Source organism: Chamaea fasciata, unplaced genomic scaffold, assembly GCF_029207755.1.
Source record: "Chamaea fasciata isolate MVZ Bird 193981 ecotype frontalis unplaced genomic scaffold, bChaFas1.0.hap1 SCAF_6, whole genome shotgun sequence".
NCBI lineage: Eukaryota > Metazoa > Chordata > Aves > Passeriformes > Sylviidae > Chamaea > Chamaea fasciata.
In genome coordinates this window covers 71,566,837-71,588,939 of record NW_027094091.1, presented here as the reverse complement: position 1 = coordinate 71,588,939, position 22,103 = coordinate 71,566,837, and the positions used below count along the sequence as shown (strand labels likewise).

The 22,103-nt window shown below is 44.0% G+C and overlaps 1 protein-coding gene across 3 annotated transcripts in view; it reads left to right on the top strand.

The window, feature by feature from the left end:
- Nucleotides 1–717: 717 nt before the first annotated feature.
- The window catches only part of NDST4 (N-deacetylase and N-sulfotransferase 4), a 68,681-nt gene continuing 47,295 nt past the window's right edge, over nt 718–22,103 (top strand). For all 3 annotated transcript variants that reach the window (XM_066184856.1, XM_066184857.1, XM_066184858.1), the window contains exons 1-2: nt 718–1,191; nt 14,117–15,355. In XM_066184856.1, the coding sequence (XP_066040953.1) occupies nt 14,375–15,355 (981 nt within the window). In that variant the 5' untranslated portion in view covers nt 718–1,191; nt 14,117–14,374. The remainder of the gene's footprint in view (nt 1,192–14,116; nt 15,356–22,103) is intronic.

The following is a 22,103-nucleotide window of genomic DNA, read 5'->3' as shown; positions in this document are numbered from 1 at the left end:
ATATAATTTGAAGTCACATAGCAATCATGTTTCTTGGCTGTGGAGGTAGGTTTCGTCTCTAGCTGGATGAAAGAAAGGATTTTAATAAGAACTTATGCAACAAATAGGTGGAACTTGTGTCACATGCAGCAAGAAAATACTTTTCACCTCTGAGCTCCGAACATTTGCTGGTGCCAGGGAGATCATTTGTAGCAAACTCTCTGAACGGCCCCTTCTTGATTTTGGTCATGCACTAGAACCCACCTTTTCTTGTACCAGGTGATCTTATCTTAGGGTGACCTAACAAGAGTAGGAACCAAAAAGTCTTCCAGTGCTGGGATTTTACTAAGCCTCTGTTAGCATCTGGAGACGGTGAGGGGTGGATGGGGGGGGCACTGGGGGCACAAGCATCCTCCTGTCAGAAAAAATGACTCTTCCAACTTTTCCTTTCCCCTAGGCTTTCCGCTGCAGACTCCAGGTGTAAAACCGGGAGCTGGAAGCGGCACTTCCCTCCCGCATTTTGGGCGGGCAGGAGGGGAGGTGGTCCAGCCGCACAATGACAGATTATGCAAATCCTCGCGGAGCACGGAATCCATCAGGGCGGTGGGAGAGGAAAGCAGCTCATCTCCGAGTTGGCCGCCGCCGCGGCGTCCTCGCCAAGCATCCCCCCCCTCGGCCGGAATGACATCAGAGCAGCTCCGAGTCCTTGAAAGTCTGCGGGTTGATTAGCGGCAGGAATCGGCCGCTGCTGCCAATCGCAGCCCTGCGAAGCCGCCTCGCTACTCCTGGAGATCCGCGGGAGACGGAGGCTGACTCCGGCGCACGGGAGCTCGGCGCCGGCGGCAGGACCGCGAGCAGCTGCTCCTCGGCTGATTCCAGAGTTCTCGCAGCCTCTCCGCCGGAGCCCGGCGGCTCCCCGGCGTAATCCCCGTGTCCGAGAAGGAAGCTGCGTTTTGAACGGTGCGCTGAGCAGAGGTTTGGATCATTCCAGCTGGCTGCTCGCTCTGAAAAGGACAGGCTGGGTATAAATGAGATGTGACTGTGCCGGTAGAGTTCAGGGACTGGGGCTGGAGCAAGCGGAGCCTTCCTGCGATGCCGCTCAGACAGCTGCTGCCGACTGAAAACTCTCCCTAGTTTACCTGGAGCCCTGTGAAGAGCTTTGAAAAGCAGATGTCTCTCTGCTGCACGCTAGGAAGAGAAATTCATCTCTAGGTAAGCTATTGTTCAGCTTCTCAACCTCTACTTCTGGGCATGTATTTATACAGCCACACAGACAGCGCCTATGCTCAGAGCAGGTATAAATATCCAGAGTGTGTCAAATGATCTGCCTGGAACCTATGCATAGTGAGTGCTTCCGAAAGCTGCCTAGAGCCTGGCATTCCAAGGATTATTTGGAAGTTTGAGATAGTCTTTGCCACGTTTGCATGCAAGTGCCCCTGATGTAAAGGGATGTTGTTTCCGAGGGAAACAGCTGTCTGCCTAAATATATGAAAGGCCACAGAAGGGAGAGCATGGGAAGTTGTGTGAGGGAGAAAGAGGATACAGTTGCTTCTATGGTCTACTCCACATCCTTTGCTTTTGTTTGCTACCATCTAGCAAAGTTCAGCAGAACTACTGTACTAAAATGACACGGTAGAAGCTTTCCATGGAGATCCTTAAATATGCACTAAAGTAAGAGTGACTGTACTGTGAGGGAGCCAAAACCTACAGATCTGCTCTCTTCCAGCCGTTTGATAGCAAACAACATGTGTCAGCAACATTTTTTGTTTTTTAAACAGCATGATCGTTTATAGAGTGGAAGCAAGGACTGTTAGGGGTAGTAAGAGGTAAACTGAGGAAATCATTGTGGGCTCTTCAGATCCTACAGCACCCGAGTCCAGCAGCAGCCCAGTGTTTTTATCCTAATGCTGGCACACGGGCTCCAAGTCACTGCTGCTGGGAAGGAAAATGCTTAGAGGTGAAGAAGTCTCTTCCTACAAGCACTGCACTGCTGTAACCACACACACCTATGAAACCCCACACTCTTCTTCTCTTTTCCCCAGGGAATTTACCAGGTCGTTTTTTACTAACTCCCCTGGCTCTCATTCACATTGCTTGAAGCCTCCCTCCTTCCCTCCGTGTGAATAAATGCTGCAGAATCTTGCCTACCCTCTGTAGCAGGTTACTCTACCTTTGCTAGCTTTGGATGCTCTCAGAGAGCAAGATAAAAAGAGAAGTAACTCATTTTCACTCCATTTCTTCAGTAGTTTGAAACATGATCCTCCTGCCACAGATGTTCAGCCTGTGGAAGGACAGCAGGATCTCCTCGTTCGTAAGGTTTCAATAGCTGGCAACGTTTGCAGGTGCTCCCTGGCTTGCCCCATCCTGTCTGTGCACTTTCCCCATGCACCTTTTCCCCTCCACCAAGCTGCACTGTCTGCCTTACGTTTGGAAATGCTGCTCTAAAGGAGGGGCTGGGGGTGGAGTGTGAACTGCCAAGTCGCATTTAACGAAGAAAATTCTTGGCTCCGAGTTTTCTCCTGAATCTTAGCAATCAGATACTATGATCTGCTCAATTGGGTTAGATGTTCCTAATGACATTGCTCTGTGCAGAAGTTGAAGACTGTCTATTAGGTTTTGTGCCATTTCCCCAGAACATGGCCATTTTTTTTTTTTTTTGGATTCATAATAGATGCCTAATGTCTGAAAGCCTCGGAATTGAAAGCAGGAGTATCTTAATGTCTTGTTGACACCACTCTCTTCTGCAAGACTGGGGAAATGCTCCTCTAACTTGCATTTTACCAGAGTAAATCAAATTCCAAGGGTTACGTTTAAGCAGAGCAGGATGCTTCAGTGACTGACCACTTCTGCACACACACGCACACACATCCCCACATACAAATCCTTTTCAGCCTGAACACCCTGTCAACTCACGCTATCAAGTTCTGGAAGTCTTATTAAAACTTTATGGGTGTTTAGAGGCTGTGATATCTGCTGTATCACTCTTTGTAATGGCCATGATCAGACTTAGCACCATGCAGGAATCACAAGCTGCTCTGGAGTTCAGCTATGATGTTCACTATGAGCAGGATAAAAATATGCTAATAGTAAAGATGGGGTTTTTTAAGGTTGCAGTACAGGAATTATCCCAGCAGTTTAATGAGATACTTTAAGGAAAATGTGGCCATATATTGCAAACCCATGGCAATACTGAGCACAGAAAATGCTGATGAGTTACTATTAGTTCTGACTATAAGTTTTCATTTAGATAAACAAAAAAGATGCATTTAATTCTATGTCCCCAGAAAATTCATCACTTTTCCGTAAACAGTAAAGGAAACCATATTATGGACTTCTACAAAAAAAAAAAAAAAAAAAAAAGGTATAATTTCTGTTCCAAATCATTCTGATTTAGCCTACAGACAATTTTGCTTTGATTGCCTCCATGACCATAGGGCTGGCTGAGCTTTAGCTGCATGTATATACTGCTGTTTGCTTCCATCAAGTGTTTGCCTTGCAAAGCTTCCAGAATCAGAGAATCTAAGAATGGTTTGGGTTGGGAGGGATCTTAAAAAGTATCTAATTCCAACCCTCTTTCTGCAGCTTCATAGGTGCATCCAAGAAACCGCTTTCCATATCCACAAAATTGGCTTTTCTGAACAAAGCCACTTCTAGGCTAAGCACAGCAAGGCATTGCAAGCCATGGCCTGGTTGGATGAAGGAAAGCTTAACTTGGAATTGTGCAGAAAGCTGCATTTGCCCAGCCTGGGGAGTCGTTTCAGGAACAGGGCATGGAGCTTAGGATGAGCCAAGGGCTCTCCACACTTCCCAGAGTGAGGGCAGCCTGGGTTGAAACAGTGTGCAAGTGTTAAGGAGTACAGCGTAAGGTGGCAGTTTATCAGATCCCTTGCTCTCAGGCCTGGGGTGCAGCTGAGGACCATTAGAGCACGTGGAAGGGCTGGACTCTTAGGGAAAAGGAGGGTCTCTGTTGGAAACTGGGTAGAATGTCAGAGAGTCCTGTCTCCCATTTTGAGATAGACTGGAGAATGCACACCTCATAGCAACAAGCCTCTTTCTCCTATTGAGATGTAAAAGCAATGCCCCTCGCGAAGGTAAGCCACCCAGAAGAGTGCCAGATAGAAATTCAGAATCAATTCTCCATCTATGTCAACATTTTTAAATTAGAAAAACTGAGCGATTAAAAGCATCGGCTGCTGGAAGAAAATGAAAATCAGGCACGTCAATCCCAAACATTTATTACAACTACTGTCAGGAATAATTACAATGGAATCAGAATTTCTACTGAAACTAACAGTTGCTATAGAAAAATAATAATATTTTACCTAAACAGCAATGCCACCAGAATTACATGGCAACAGCACACCAGTGTAGAAACCATGTCAGTATTTGATGTGGAAAACACATTGGCACCAGAAGTAATGGATGGCCATTTAAACTCAATTCTGAAAGGAACAGAGAAGTATTTGAACCTATTTCCTTCCCTCTGGCAACGAAAAGGGTCACAATTGCTCTCCCCCAGTGGAGGCAAAGGGAGCGACTTAATCCTCCCTCCTCTGCTGCAAGGATGGCTTTCACAGAGCCAAAGCAAATACAGAAGTAGAAGCCAGAGCAGGGTGGGCTTCCTCCATGAGGAAGGAAGCAAAAAGGAAGGGATTCCCTCTACTTCCATGGATGCTGGTGACATAAGAACTGTCCTTGGCTTACTTAGCCTGGCCAGGGGAGATCAGGCTGACACCCCTACAGCTACAGAATCTTACTAATGGTTGGGTTTTCACCTCCCATATGTAAATACCATTACCAGGCACAAACAGCGGAGAGAATAATGTGGACAGCCTCTTCCCTGAGCAGAGCTCTGCACGAAACTTCCCCTCCTATCCACAGGACTATCCACAGCTACTTATTCCAGCCTGCACTCTGCCAGGCTCCACTGAAAGGATTGCATTTAGCTTTTAGTGTATAAATAAGTGTTCTGATAAATAATTAATAGTAGCTGCTGGCCGTAAAAGAGGCGGCTGTTTGGAAAGTTAAAACAGGTTGTCATGAAATATGCACCCACCTCCTCTGTGTTCTACTTTCAGGGGCTGTTTTAGCCAACCTCTTGTCCTTTTCCATGGGACCATATTGTGCAAGGAGGAGGCCAGAGCTCAAGTTCCAGACCCTCAGGGTATTCTTGAGCTTATTCTCTCTCACTGGGATTTAGATCACCCCCTAAACCACCAGAGGGGAGGGCAGGTGGTCAGCAATTCAGAGAGAAATTTCTGAAAATGAGAGGAAAGTGCACTATTCTAGACTCCTAGGTAAGATACAGAAATTAGACGTGTTGATCACATCTTATTTTAAAGCCCTCACAGCTTATTGGGGGGTTTTAATTTAAACCAAGAAAAGCAGGGCCCTCAGCCTTGATATTTTGCTAGACTACCTGCACTCTACCCACCTGAATAGCTGATATTCCTAGAGGGCATTTTTTATCCATTGCTACTCTGTAGAGCGTATTTGCAATGTTATTTAGGACTTCACTATTCTACCCCCACACAGTCCTGCTGTTTAGGGTGGAACAGTGCATCAGAATCCTGGTGAATTAATCACCTGCAGAAGGGCATGGTACTATTATTTGGACCTCAAAATTCACAGTTTAAGATAAAGAGAATTCTGTGATACGCAATGTTCCACATGGAAAGCAAAGTGAGCCATGCATGCCTCGAAACAGGTTCCCATCAGACCAACTCTCCGTCAGCCTTGGTGCAAGCTCCATGTGCCTGCATCAATCACAGGCAATCATTCTGCATAGTCAGATTTTTAACTGAAGGGCCTCCTAAGAGGCTTTCTCCTCCATGGAAAAAATATTTGTGTTCAGGCAGGAAATAAAGTCTCTGTGTATATGTTACCTACAACTGAGCTTTATGGATTACAAGATATTATGTGATGAGAGATAATTTCGTAAGCCCCTTCCATAACCCAGAAAGCCAGGCTGGATTTCCTTGTCCACAACACATCCTGGAGATTCTTATTGAAAACCAAATAGAGTTATGCACTCAACCCCCAGGAGAGGACAGGATTGTAAAGGCAATTCCAGCCTGATTCAGGGGCTGTATGTCCAGAAACACTGACAACCATCTGGATTTTTTTTTTTTTTAATTCCACACTCTCCCCCTTCAACAATAAGTTAATGCCTCAGTAGTTCAATAAACAGAGATTTTTCACGAAAGCAAGAGGTTAATCAAAGCCTCTATATTCCATCACAGAGCCCTAATGGTATTAGTTCTGGTTCCAGTCTCTGAGCTCAGCGTGACTCAACAAAAAAATCCCTTGAATTCCCAAGTAGGACCCTTATCCTACTAGTGGCATTTCCAAATTGAACTTTATCTAGACAAAACAAAGAATAGATCTTTTGAAAGGAAACATTTGTTTATATTTTGAACCAAGAGCGAAACAGTATCTATAGGTCACAGATGACACACCAGAAATCTCTAAAGAGATCTTTCATTTGGCTGACAAAGTGACTTCTCTCGGAGAAGCCCCATAAAGCAGTGGCAGAAATAAACACAAAGGAATTTAACCAGGGTACAAAAAAAAAAGAAGAAAAAGGAAGCAAGCACAGCAAACACATTTGCCTGCACATGAAATTATGAATTTTGCGCTGGCTTTCCCAAATGTACACTTTGCAATATCCATGTTATACACATCTGAACCAAACATGAATCATCATAAAGCATTTTATAGCTAATGCCCATGTAAAAGTAGAAAAGATTAGTATTCCCTCAACAAAGACAGGAAAAATTAAATACTAAAAAAAATCAGTGGCCTCCAGAGGGCAAAACATGATTGTGGCAGAGACAGAAATCAAAGGTTCTACTCCCTGCCTTATCTTTTCACCAGAAAGCATTTTTCCTCTTGATAGGCAAACAGTATCCCTCCAGTCATTTCAAGGTAAGAATTTGAATTTGTGTTAATAATCTTGCATAAAACTTCCTCTGACTGTCTTGTCTGCAATACTTAAGTACATTAAAGGGAAAGTCTCTTGGATATTGTAGTGTTTTTGTTCCGTGACCGAATTTCTGTCTCTAGGTTCTCTGCACAGTCATATGTGCAGCCCTAAGTGGTTCCCACGGAGAGTTCATCTTGCCTGTAAAGAACCGGTACTAAGACTCAAAATTTTCTTGGAAGGACTGCCTAGAACGTAGTCTAGAACTAAGACTGGGAAGAGACAGGAGAAAGAATCTAAACTTAACTTCCTGCTCTTGAACTGCCATGCAGTAAAAGCAGTGGTAAATGCAGGTATTTATGAGCAAGGTGGAAGTGACTGAATTTTCCCCTTTAGAAGCTGTTTGGAAGTCCAAGAAGTGCACACACAAAAAAAAAGAGGAGGCACACGTGGAGGGTCACCCTGGCTTCATTTACTCTCCTTGCTTCATTTTGCTTGAAAGCCACTACTTGCCAAGCCCTGCCAGGTTGTCACCAGCGCTGGTGGCTTGGGTGATGCTCCAGCCCGCACATCTGCTCTGATCATGATCAGAGGTTGGTGGGACCAAACTCTGTGTATTCTCCCTCTTTTTCTACCAAATCCTCTCAATGGTAACAAAACCCTTCAGCCAGTGAGGACAAAGATGGGAAAAGGGGAAACTCCAGCAGAAGTTACTGAAAGAATAAATAAAGGGAAGCTGTTATAATGAGAATTAATGTATACAGGGCTTGGAAACTGTGTCTGACTGGCTGGAACGAGGCTTGAGCAAACTCGGAATAAACCTCTGTTTACCTTTCATGTGGCAAATGTGCTGTACTAAAGATTTAAGTACAAAGTCTTTGTTATCTGGGTTTCAATAGACTTCCTCTGCAGTAGCAATAGATCTTTACTATGTGACAGCAGTAGTCCCTCTGAAATAAGTCAGTGGTCTCCTTTTAATTCCTAGCACAGATGTGACCACATCTGACTTGCTCACGAATAGTCCCTCTGACAGGATACAGACACCACAAAACATGTTACTCACTGAAATATATTGGCATTGCTAAAAGAGTGGACACATTTTAATTATCTCACATGGTGGCGAACATTTTTAGCTCCCAGAAAAGCAATAGGACAGCAGAAAGCGTGGGAAACAATTAACTACTTTAAAAAAAGCATAAAGACACCAAATAGTTTTGCTCTGTTCCAGAGCCTCAGATTATATATCTTTTTTGTGTAAGAAACCTCCAAAAAAGTAAAGTTTTAGTAATCACCCACAAATCTGCAATCCTTGGTAAATTTTCAAAATCAATGCAGAAAATCCACAGTTGCTTGGTTGCTAATAGAACTATAAAAAAGGGGTTTCGCAATTTTCTTCTAATGCCTGAGCTTGTCCACCCAATCAAACAACACGTACAGTTTGGCTACTGCATTGATTGAGTTTAAGGAGTGCTAGTTAGGCAGCCATTCTATTGCACAAATGTTGCCTCTCAGCTGAGTTCACAACACAAATCATTCTATTGGAACTGGATAGCTAATTGACAGCCTTATGAAAGTGGAAAACAGTACCAGAATAGATGGACTGTAATAAAACATCTGATACAGCATCTCACAAAAGTTTTATTTGAAGAGTTAAATGAATTCAGATTGGCTTCCATTGAAGCATTAAACTATGAATTGAAAAGTGATGAAGAGCCATTAACCAAGCGAGAGCAGGAGATTTGTTGCATCAAGTCAGGGAGAATGTTTTGTAGGCTGCCTCAGAACACCGTGCAAAGGCTGCTTTTATTCCCCACCTTCATTCACAAGGGCTGGGGCACTGACAGTGTGAAAATTTCACCTGCACTCTCCACTAATCCCACCGGGACAGCAAAGCAAGGACTCAGTCCTGCAGGGCACACACATCTGTGATCGCAGGCCCGGCTCCCTGCCATGACGTTTAGGCTCTGTCATCATGGCTTTGGCACTAAGCTGCTGACCTTCAGATCATCTCTCAACACCACCTTTTCAGCCTTTTGCTTTCCTACACATGCCATGAGGTTTGGAAACAGCTGCTGAAGGGCACTGTGCAAGGGCAAGGGGCTGTTGCTTCCAGCTCAGCCACGGGAAAGTCAGGCTCGTACCCTTTAATGCTGTTCAGCTTTTTGAATTTTTGGTGAGTTACTGGTGAGAAGTGGTAGATGTTAATACCATCACTCATGCTAGATGGGCACATTTACCAGAAGCTGCACTGAGAAGGTGCATCTAAAATTATCATTAAAATATTTTAAGGCTGGCCTCAAAGTTAAGATGCTTTGCCCGGTGACTGCAAAACATTACGTGTATTGGGATAATTTTGGTATCACCACACTACATCTGGAGCTGCTCAGAGGGTGAGAGTGGTCACTAACACTTATCTGTTGTGATGATCACTTGAGCCGCTCTGTCAAGAAACAAAAAAATACATATACAGGTTCTCTCTTCGTGCATGGCTCTCCTCAGACTATACCTAAATTACTGATTTCTTGGAGCTTCCAGTCCTGACACTCCAGGGAAAGCACGAGTCAGAAATTTCTGAGGAAATATTACTGCTACTCGTTAGGTTCAGAAGTACTGATGCGTTAGAGATCCATAAATCGTGCCATTTGGAGGAAGCCTCACTGAAACATCCCAGATGGGATATTTATGGGATTTTCTGGGTGGTCCAAATGACCGTGGGACTGTTGGAAATTAATGGGTCAGAAGAAGGAAGCAGTGAGGCTGAACATCAGGCAACACTCACCAGAAGTGTGGTCTGGCTAAGTCCTAAAACACATTTCTGCTAGGAGCTAAGCAACACTAAATGTCACATACGGGCTGGGGAACCAAAAGATTTGCATGTGCGTAGGTGTGCACACGCGTGACAATATCCCTGTGAGCAAAACTCATCTCCAAATCACCCTCCAGCCACTGCTCCACCAGGGAGCCTTTTCACCGCGTTCTGAAATCATCTGGAAAAGTTTAAAGCCAAAGAGAAATAGAAGTCAGAAGGGTAAAACAGCTCCAAGTATTGTTTCATGCTAAAATCACACCAGCTTTCGTCAAGTGCACAAGTATTTCAAACTCTTTGCTTTGTATTCATTGATTATTGACTTCACGCTCTGGCATCATTTAGCTCTCAGAAATCACACAAGATTACATGTGCACTATAGACTCGATCAAATGGCTGAAAATACCGAAAAATTGGGGGTTTCACTTACACATGATTATGTGTTGAAAAGAAACAGAAGAGGTGAAAAGTACTGGGCAGCCTCTCCACTCAGAAATGATAAAATAGAAGTGAGAAAGTCTGCAACAGGCTTTTTCAGCTGAGAAGCTGGCCTTATCCTAGGTAAAAAGTTTTCTGATACCTTGTGATGTGCTGTGAGAAGCTGGTGCCAACACCCATCTCAAGCAAAGCCACATTTACAAACACAAAGCACGTTGCAGCTTTGTTAAGTATGGGGAAAAAAAAAAAAAAAGTAACTTTCAAAGAGGATGTAAGTTTTGTGAGGCAGTCAAAAAATCTCCTGGAAACTTTTCTGAGAGAAAGAAAAATGCCCTTTTTTCCTTCTGCAGTGAACAGAAACCTTGGATTTTTGCTAATGGTCACCAGGAGTCATTTATCACTCAAATCAGGTTGCTTGTTTCTGTAATGAATGAGGAGTCCCATGCAAGGAGCGGCAAGGCAAGCATCATGATTCATTGGGCTCCTAGTAAGTGACAGGAGTCATACAAGCTTAGAAAGGAAAGAAAAGAGGAAAGGCTTTAGATTAGGTTTTTAGCCTAAAGGGAAGTTTTATATATAGACAATAAAGACATTCTGACTTCTGATTTATGCCGGAATGAGGGAGGGAAAGCTCTGGCCTGCCTCCAGGTGAATTGCTCCCAGCAGTGCACTCTGGTGCAGACAGGAGATTAGGAATGGCCACACTGCTGTGGAACAACGAGGGTCCCTCTCCTCTGCTCAGCACTGTCAGCACTGACACGCTCTGAACCCACCGCAGATGGCAAGTCCATTAGCTCCGTCCTCAGGGTGAATGAACACAGCTGATGGCTTAACATCAATATTTCTGCTTTCCATAAGCTCAGGCAGCTCCGAGATCCTTTGCCTACCCACGATGAGAGGTAAGAGGAGCTCCCCCAGCCCACACACCGAGTGTGCTTGTTCAGGCACCAAGCCCTGGGGGAAGCTGTGCCCGTGGGAACTGGCCCCCGGGGGAGTCAGCTTTAATTCCTGAGCCACAGTTAACACATGGCATTAATAAGGGGCTGTTTCTCTTCGCTGTCGTGCTATCGGTTTTAAATAGTCGAGTCCTAATCTCCCAATCAATCATCTTCAAAATCAGTACGCTTTAGTCATCAATCAGATGCATTTTTGCGGGCAGGCAGGAAGCGTTATTTAGCAAGGAGGCAGCAATTTTTAAGCCTCCATTTTTCTTCAGCTGCCTGAATTAAAGAAAAATTAGAGTCCCTGCAGATGTCTCTGACATCACAACACAGTTGCACTGCAGCGTTCTGCTCTTGCTGGGGGAAAGGCCCCACAGTGAGGAAGTCAGCTGTATGGACGAGATCTACCGAAGGACCAACTCTGGATGAACGTAACCTTGATTCCTTGAGCAAATGTGCCCAGCTTTGAGCTTTACCCCCATGAAGAGTCAATGAATGTTCATCAGTGACCACAGGAACACAGGACCTCAAATATCAGTTACCAAAATGAAACTCCATTAGTAACACTAATTATGAAATATGGCCTATTTTCATGTTTTTTCAAATTAATCTAGCACAGGAACTCTCTGAAGATAGTTGAATTCTGGAGCGAATATAAAGCTATTGAACTTTCAGGGGGCGAGTTTCAAAGGCACAAATGGCACTTAACTTCCAATTATGCCTTGGAGAAAGTTCCACTAATGGCTAATAAAGCTGATTTATTTTCATAACCTTTAATTATTTCACACCATTCTTTTTTTTTACTGAACAGTACAATCAGTTCAACAGAGCAGTCCAGAAACAACGTGCGGACTAGAAAAGGTCTGCTCCAATGCCAGGTTTCCTTATGCAAGTTTAAATTCTTTATCAATCTTATATAATTATACGTCTCAATAGGTGGGAATACTTGCAATTAATTATAACATCTGCACACAATAGATAGTTGGTAACAAGAAATCTGATTCTTTGTATTTTATCTCGATGAGATTTTACCTGTGTTTTCGGAAGGAAATACTTGGGAATGGAAGACAATCGTTTTGTTTTGACTGGTATAAAGTCAGAGGCTTCTCCTGTTTCAGTGATATAAGCTATAATATTCGTGAAGTTTATAGTTTTGACAGCTTGCAATACAGGAATCCGGGAGATCCAGCATGGCCAAACGTGCAATTTTAGGTCTTCTCGCAAGCTATTCCCTTGTGCCACAGGTGGAGACCGAAACATCTGCAAAGCAACCCAGAGTGATCTAGCGGCCTATTTCTTAGTGCAGAACTCCTGGCTTTTATTTAATTTTAAACACGGGAGTCTTAATTAAGGTGTTTGACGTGCCCTGGGGATTTTCGAAGCCGCCTGGCGGGAGCGTGGCCGCAGGCAGGGCTGTGTGCTCGGGAGCGGGCGAGAGCAGGTGCTGCCTCGCAAAAGCAAGAAGCGATTGCCCTCTAGTGCCCAAAGCAAGCCGAGGATGCACAGCCCGAGGAGAGGGAGTTGAAGATTTTTTCCGAGTTACCTGCCTGTCTCGTGCTGACCGAACAGGCTTTTTTGGAATCAGCTGGTCGTGGTCAGGGAGGGTGGGGCGACGCATCACCCAGCCCTGGAGGCTTCCCGATGTGATAAACCCTCGGAGTCGGGCTGAGTGACTCATCAATGTCACCCAAACTCCAGCACAGTCTCACGGAGGATGCCGCACTTGATCCGGCGTTATCTTCTGAGGAAATCTTAATTGGAGGTTTAATAAGAAGTGAAATCCCAGCAAGCAGACAATTGCAGAACAAGGGAAGCACCAAAGCAGGGCAGATACTCTTAAGATTATCAGGATGACTTCAATTTCCTAATGGTAGCTGTGATTTCTTTTTTATTTCTTCTCTCATACATTAAAAAAAAAAAAGACTAAATGAGAAGAGGTTTCTTATTTCTGTCCCTACCTGGCTCCCCTCTCGGCCAGTTGTGTGGCACAGCGGGGTCACTGCTGGAATAGCCCACAATCCAGGGGTATCAATCTCTTTGCAAGCTTCCAACTGAGGAAGGTAAATCAGACAAGAGCTTGAACCTGCCAGAGTCACAAATGGTCTCAGAAAACAACTCCCGCTCTCTGAATGCTTCTTAAAAGCATTTTCCAGTTTTAGGTGCAAACCTTAGGATGAATGAATAGTTTTCAGAGCACAAGTCAAGAGTGTAATCTGAGTTAATGGAGGAGGACACGTCAACTGATAAGTATCTGCCTGGAAAAAGCATTTCTTCCCTGCAGTTCCAAAATCATTCATTGTTTACTGTCTCGCATTGTTCCAATAGACAAACAATATAAATAATTCAGAAAGATGTTAATTCCTACTTAAATCCATAGAGCAGCAGGGGCTATTTATTTTGTTAGCTTTAACTGCCTCTGAATCACAGGGTTTACTGTTACCAATGGCAATTTTTCATGAATTTAGGCAGAACTGCCGGGAATTGCACAAGGGCTTCAGAGCAATGAGGTTGAAGCACCTCGTACTTCATCCACAGAGGGCAGAGTGGAAACTGGAGAGAAAGCCCTACAAATCTTTCCTTAGACTCCTGCCATGTCTTTCACTTTGGTCACTTCAGTTTTCCAATCCAGCACAGAATTTATCCCTCATGCAGTTTGAATTTGACATGGAACATGGTCCCATGTTTAACAAAGATTCACTTTGTCATAATTTTGCCCCTAAAACATTCCATTGTTCTCATTTGCAATAGCAACGATGCATTTTAGATAAGAAAAGCCGATAAGCAGATGCACATCTTCAGAAAGTTATGTTCAGGGTTCATTTCTGTATCCTAAGAACACAGGGGAGCTGTTTAATGCAGCTTATCTTAATTTCACCAAGAAAGCAAGTGACACTGAGTGCTCCTTGAGCTACTCAGAAACTTCCCTCTTTACTCAGATTACCAGTATCAATCACCGGCCTTATTAATGTGTGTGTTTTAATTGCTTTATGGATTTTGTTTTACTTACTCTTCTTTTACTTCTTGTCGCAGATAATGTTAAGAGTCCTCTCCATTGATTATTGGCAGCTGCTGCGTTCTGAGAAAACCTCTTTCAATTTATCCGTCCGGATCCTTTGACTTCCCGCTCCAACAGCTTTACAGCCTCCCCGAACGCTTCGTAAATGCACTGCAATGGTCACATGAACACCTTGGAAGGGGAACCTCCGCAGCTCCTCGCTCCTATGGCACTTTAGGAAGAGCACCTGGAAAAGCAGCAAGTCCAGCAGGAGCTGGGAGCCCCTGCGAAAGATGAATCTCATCGGGAAGCTCCGCAGAAGCTTCCGGACGCTGGTCATTCTCCTGGCCACCTTCTGCTTGGCAAGTATTGTCATCTCTGCCTATTTCCTCTACACTGGCTACAAGCAGGAAATGGCCCTCGTGGAAACCACTGGACAAGCAGAGTGCGAGGAGCTCAAAATGCTGCCCTACAGGTCTGCGGAGCTGAGAACACCTAAGCCAATTGATCCCTCTAGGACTGATCCCACTGTGCTCCTGTTTGTGGAAAGCCAGTACTCCCAGCTGGGGCAAGACATCGTAGCCATCCTCGAGTCCAGCAAGTTTCAGTACCACATGGTCATTGCCCCAGCCAAGGGGGACATTCCCCCTCTCACGGACAACGGGAGAGGGAAGTACACCATTGTTATATATGAGAATATTTTAAAGTACGTGTCCATGGACTCGTGGAATAGAGAGCTTCTGGAAAAATACTGTGTGGAATACAGTGTTAGCATAATTGGTTTTCATAAAGCCAACGAGAACAGCTCCCCGAGTACCAGGCTGAAAGGGCTGCCATTACAGCTGTACAACAACGTGGCCCTCAGAGACTGCGTGGTGAACCCTCAGTCGCCCCTGCTGCGCATCACCAAAGCGCCCAGGGTGGAGAAGGGGCCCCTGCCCGGCGAGGACTGGACGGTGTTCCAGTTCAACCATTCCACCTACCAGCCCGTGCTGCTGACCGAGCTGCAGCCCGCCAGGCCCAGCCCCGCCACGCTGCCCAGGGCTGCTCTCCATGCAACCGTCATCCAGGACTTGGGCCTGCACGACGGCATCCAGAGAGTCCTCTTCGGGAACAACCTGACCTTCTGGCTCCACAAGCTCATCTTCATCGATGCCATCTCTTTCCTGTCGGGAAAGAAGCTCACGCTCTCCTTGGAGAGGTACATTCTGGTTGACATAGACGACATCTTTGTCGGGAAGGAGGGGACAAGGATGAACATCAACGATGTGAAGGTAAGGCAAGAACTGGGGGATACCATCCCAGGCACGTGGATGTGCTTTAAGGGGTGTTTAAAAAGAGGCAAAGCTTGGAAAAGCTGAGAAGCTCCTTTTCCTGGTAAGGGCTGAAAGTGCCCAAGTGCAGCCGGCAGACACATAAACCACAACCTGAGATCAAAAGCCATTTTTCCCACATACGCACAGAGATGCACTTACAGATGTGTATCTGCAGGGGCATGTATGTTGCACATATATACATATCATGGCTTCTAGAGGCCTTTTCTGTATTATTTCTCTCACTATTGTTGTAAAGTAGATAGCAACCATCTTGCTTTTTTAAACCTCACCATCACTGGATTTAAAAAGAGCAAAAAAGAGCAAAAGGGAAAAAAAAAAAAAAAGAGCCTGAAGAAGGGACAGCCCTAATGTGGTTTCTAAGAGTTAGCAGGATAATTTGCATTACCAGACTAGCATTTAAAGTTACCAGTGACAGGGTGGAAGCACCTGACAAGTGAGCAAGTGACATAACCATCTGATAGAGTGAAAGGCCCACAGACTACTCACTTGGGGCTCTTCTACACTTATATTCCTGATCTGTAGTATCCAGGGACACCATTAAATTTGTTCAGAGTAATTTTCAAAGATGTGTGCAACTTGGAAAGAACAGACAGAGCTCAACAGCATGACAGTTATTTCTTGTCATTTTCCACATGTGGGAATCATAGCCAGAGATTAATTGAATCCCTAAGTATGCAATATCACATTCTCCAGCCTTTGTTCTGGAGGGGTTTTGCTGTAAATACCCAGTGCTTTCAAGAACAATAAGCAAGCCTTTTGTTTATAAAAGCAGATTCCTATTTAGTTTCTAAACCCTTATTTCCGTTTCTACAATTTCTACATTCATTTGCCTCCTTATCCAGACCATTGAGGTATCCAAATAGCCAGCAAGAGCAGTAGTCTCACATACAATTAAAACAATTTTGCACATCAGAACAACTTGGGGTAATTCTATTAGCCAAACCAGGCATATGAATGCTCATCAGGGCTGATTCTGAGCTTCAGGCACTCCAAGTGCCTGGTGCCTTTGAGATCTGAGCACTGTGCACAAGCTCAGTGATCAAGTGCTCTCTCTCTGGAAATACATGGGGAAATGCTCTGAGAAAGGGCTTGTACACAAGAGGAAATTAACTCAAAAGGCAATTGTGAAACAGGCTTTTCAGCAATAGCTTCCCGCCTGCGCCTTTTTGAGAGCATCCTTCTGACGTGGTTTGCTCCACCAAGGAAGCCTGTGACTATTCCACAGTGCTTAAAGAGCCCCCACTGCCAGCAGAGTGTCCGCACAGAGACACTTGGAGATTCCGAGCAGAGTTCTCACTGGAATCATCTCATCATGCAGGAAAAAACCCAAGTCACCTCTGTTACTATCCAGCAGTCAGCAGCATTGCTAGGCAAACCTTTCCAGCTGTGCTTGGCACAGCAACCATGCTTCCGTGCTCATTGTAGGGGACACAGCAGAAAGCTCCACATCCAGGGGCTGCAGGAGGAGCTGGATGCTGTTAAAAGCATTCAGAATTATGTTTATGTACTGCACACATTTATCCATCTGAAAACCAACCAGTCCACACTGCGGAATATCTAGACAATAACAAGGAAAAACATCTGCTAGGGTTCAGACATTTTAATTTTTTTTTTTTTTTCAAGCAATGCATGGTGAGCCTTCTTTCATTCGTTATGTTTGAGCCAGGGTACAAAGGGAAGCTTTCATTCTTCCCACATTTCTGCAGTGCCAAATTAGCAGCCCACTTTCCTCACAAAAACACCAAAAGTGCCACCCACAGGACTAATCCCCTCCTCGCCTCACAGAAGAAATCATGGCACGAACGCTAACCACAGGGAGAAATCTTCTGCAGGCACTGGCTCAGAACCGACCTTCCCCTCAAGTTCTCTTTCAGGGACAATAAAAAGTTTATCTCCCCTTTTTAGGTGAATGTTTCCCACATAAATCCACCCTGCAGCTTGAGCATCCATAGGTGCTCTGTCCTCAACATTATGGATTTCATTTCCAGTCAGTCGCCCGGCACAGATTTGTTCCTCAGGGTATTTCACGAACACTTGCTACACAAATCAGTGTGTTCCTACAGACTGGACATTCCCAGAATACATTAACCCACAGAACAGAATCCTGCTAATGAACCTAACACCGAAAGCAGAGTGCACTTTGGTTAGTTTACAGGAGAGGATAATTACAGCCAGTTAGAGAACAATCTCCCAAGTCGCTGGGGGGAGGAGGCAATTAAGAACCAGGACCTGCCTTCACTCCGTTAAGCACAGCAGCTTTGCTCGAGAGGCAAAAAATAACAACTACTTAGGAGACTGATATTTCAGTGATGGCAAAGCACTGCCCTGCATTTGGGAGGGCTGGCTGAGGCTGCTCACAGAGGGTTGACTTTGCAGAGGTGTAGGGATTCTCTGTCAGGCTCTCCAAAGGTGCCATGCCCACCCAAATCCCGTGGGAATGCTTTAATGCGCAGCAAGTCTTCTGATAACAATATCGGCATGCAACAGTAATCAAACAAGTAAACCTGCGCCTGTGTAATTACTTCCTGTGAGCCAAATGTTTTTATTCCCTCACAAAGCTACTTCCCAATTAGGTGCCCCAGGGAGATATATAGAGATAGATATATATATATATACACATGCACTTTTATAAAGGGCGGCATCAGCTACAGAAACAGAGATTAGAGAACAGGGATATTAAGGGCTCTGTTCACCACAGAAGATCTCCTAGTCTTTGGCGTTGAAAAAGTTGTGCGAGGTCATGTCTGGCTAAGTAATTAACTGGAACTCAGCAGAGTCACAGAAAGCTGTTTTTCCAAGCTTTGTGGAGTTCTGTCTTGAGCCTAGTGAGCCCCTGCAAATGAATTTCTGCCTTTCCTGCCTGCCAATATATTATCTCGGTGCTTGATTTTAGAAGGCAAAAGAATTCATCAGTTGATTCGCAGAAACAGTGTATTTGTGCACTTGTAAATGATACTGGTTCCCAGCCAGTAACCTGTACACAACCAGTAACTGGACACAAGTTCAGTATCACCAGCATCAGTGATTTGGCAAAAAAACCCCAAACAAACGAACAAACAAAAAAAACCCCAAACCCACCTGGAAATGTCATTTTTATGCTGTGTCTGGGAGAGCCACACAGAAAAAATACAAAGCTTTCACCTTTAAAGTTTCCTTTTAACTGAGCACAAAGAGGGCTACGTTAGCCAAACAAGGAGTAAGAACTTGCTGAAGTGTTTCTTTTTTTTTTTTTTCTGTTGCCATAGTATGAGCTAGTACAATATTTACTCACGCAGGAAAAGCTCAACGCAGCCACCAGGGCTTTTCCAACACCTTTCACAAATACACATCCTATTGTTAACTCAAAAGCCCTGCCAAGAGCACAGTGCAAGCTAAGACTTTTACTCTTTAATAAATAAAAACAAATAAAAACCCACTCCAAATGAAGGAAAAAGCTTTAGCCTTTCACTTTAGCTCCTCTCAGCTCTAGAACTTAGACTTCAACACATCTTCTTCTGGGTGGACTCAGGAACCACCTGTTCTCTTCTCCCACTCTCCCAGCGGGAGCTGATAATGTCATCAAGGAGAAATTGCTTGTCCCAGCACCACCATATCCTCACAGCCCCCATCTCTAAAACCTCTATTTCCCCTTTGTGTAATCGCTCTAATGGTCACCATAGGGATGGGAGCATCCTTGGACTTTCTGAGCTACAATAAAATGATGGAGCCACGCTTGGGAATGTCCTTTGTGTTAGTGCTGACTGCAGCCTTTCCTTCTCCTTGCAGCCTGTCCGCCTTCTCCTGCTGCGTCCCCCTCTGAGCTCCAGTCCCCTTCCTTCAGTGGAAATAAGAATTGGATTTATCTCTGACACCTTCTTACTTCCACAGTCTCCACTTTGTCTTTGTCCTTCACCATCATTAAAATGCCTGGAACACTTAAAGCCTGTGATTTCTGGCTCATTTTAGTGTTTTAAAGACAAGAATTCATCTTGGAGTTGCATCTTTCCTGGCAATTCCGAATTAAAAAGTACTGGCGCAGCAGGGAGCTGAGCTCAACCGCTCAGTGTCTCCAGCATTTGATTATCCCTGATTTTTGTGCAAGGACAACTACTTTCAGGTGAAACTACTGGAAATGTCTGGCCCACATCACCAGGCATGGCAGAATGGTCAGTCCTGAGATAAAACAGTCACCTTGATACCCTAATAATAATAATAATAATAATAATAATAATAATAATAAGCCCCTGCCAGTAAAGTGGCCACACCCATGGCCAGGGAGAAGCTGAGCCCAGGAGGTGTGTGAGCACAGGAACCCAGAGGGGACAGCCAAGCATTAGTCACTGCAGGCTTGGTGGCACTTCTGTCACCTTTGAAAGCGCTTGAGAGTGACAGTGAAGAACACAATGAAGTGGAGTTCTGGAGCTCCCACTTTTGGATGGTCTTAAAGTCTTTAAAAATGAATTTTAAAAGCAGCTGAGAGGCATTACATGAAAACTTTAATAATCTTATTTAAAAATGGGAGTGCCTGCTCCATTCTGCTTCATCAGAGATGACAGTTCATTCAATATTTTCCTTGTTCAGGTCTCTTGAAGCACCCAATTCTTTCTGTAATAATTTGAGTGTTGAATACTGCTCAAGTGCCTTGTCAAGACACATCAGACAAAATGTTTCATACTTCTTTTGTTTCAACAGGGCCTGCTCTTTCATTCAGAATTTCAATACCAACGTTGTTAAAAACCACAGTTCCCTTGCCATCAGCAGAACCTGTGTTCTTCTCCTTGGCAGCCTGATGGATTGACTGAGTACCCTCCCTGAATTGTAATGGATTTGGGGTTCTCTCATCTGCCAGACTTCTATTCAAGATTAGGTGGTCTTGACAGTGTTTTAAACAGTCTTGCCAGAAAACAGATTCTGGTGGCTCAAATTTTTTACCTCTTGAATTCATTAAACAATTACGTCCCCTAGCAAGATTTTGCTGAATGTTTGAAAACTCCCTTGGTATTCCTTCTGTCCCAGAGAACACGCCTGGTTTTGATCTGTAGGGTTACATGACTCTAGGGAGTTCAATTTGGTATTTTTCGTACAAGCACCACAGAATTATCTCAGATATTTGAGGTTTTTTTCCCCCAATGAAAAAAGTATAATATCCCACAAAGCAACAAATTAATTATAAAAAAAGAGAGAAATCATCCTTCATCCTGCCTATAAGAACTCATGAGAACTTAATTTTGGAAAAAAAAGGTCACAATGCATTTTCAAAAATAGAAATGGCAGGTTTTCCAGATTCAGAGATTTCTGGTGCTCACATCCTGTGCCAGGCACCACTGACTTGTGACACATTCCTCTTCTACACTTGCACTGATTTCCTGGATTTGTACTTATTTCTTGAATGCTTTCTCCAAAATAATTCTGAAGTCATAGGTTGTATCAAACTGGAGTATATTTCCAGGATACACGTGGGACTCTATTTAATTTAGCTTCACTAAGGGAATCCATAGGAACCAAAAACCACATCTGCTTTATATCAACCCCTCAAGAGACCTGCATTAACCTGAGCTTTAAAACAACACTTATTAGTTAAAAAGGAGCACTAACAGTTGCTTCCTGAACAGAAAACAACACACTGAAATGATGGAATAGCCTTGTAGAAGGGCCAGGCAGTGCAGACTGCAAGAGCAGTCATAATTATTGCCTTAAAAGCACTTGAAGCAGCAATAAACACATTACCAGGAACCCATCTATAATGCAGCTCCTTCAGGAGCAGCGTTACTTAAGTGACTTTAAATATGCCTTTGTCATCCAAATGGGAGCAGGAGGAACACTTAGAGCAAAAGCTCAATTTAGCACTGTTGGCATTATTCAAATGATGCGCAAGTGGCAGGGCTCAGGAAAAGGGTGGGTACAGGGAGGGATGGACAAACAGGTGAGAAACAGAGAAAACATCCAAGAGAAAAGGAGAAATTTGAGACTTAAATTATTTAGCAACAATTAACTGGGAATCTTCTGTCCACATCTGTGTCACAATGCAATATAAAACCAAATACTTGAGTATTTCAGGCTCCAAATCCTTAGACATATCCATCTATCCACCCACTCCTATAGCTTTATATACATATCCTCACACAAATTAAATCTTAGGGTCTGTGTCTTGGCCAGAGATCCCCTCAATTACGGCATTTATTTCCCATCTTCTACACCTCCTGACCCATCCTCTTTCCATCCAGGAAGAAAAAGAAAACAAAGTACTAAAGAATTTTTTCGCCTCATGGGAAATTCTAATACAAGACTATTTGGTAATTTAAATATGTCATTTTGGGTCAGCAAAATTTCAAATTCTAAATACGTTAACTTGTAACTAAAATAGTCACACCATTTTATAGATAATATCTTACAAAAGTTGAGAATTTCTCTCCAGAAGTGTCAGGGAGAAAACAAAACAAAACAATTTTTACTTAATTCCATTAAGAATTTAATTTTCAAACTTAACAGGAAAATTAAAGGATAAACCCTTGACAATTTCCTGCAAAACAGTGCATTAGTTAAAACGCCCCGGGGCTTTCTGGGCAGTGGTTTCTTTCATCAGGATTTGATTTGCTGCAACACATTGCCTGCACTGGAGTGTTCTGATCTCAAGCTGCAGCATCTATCATTGATGAGGGGAGCAGACAATAAGAAGTTCCTGTATTTGCAGTTGAGGCTGGCACAG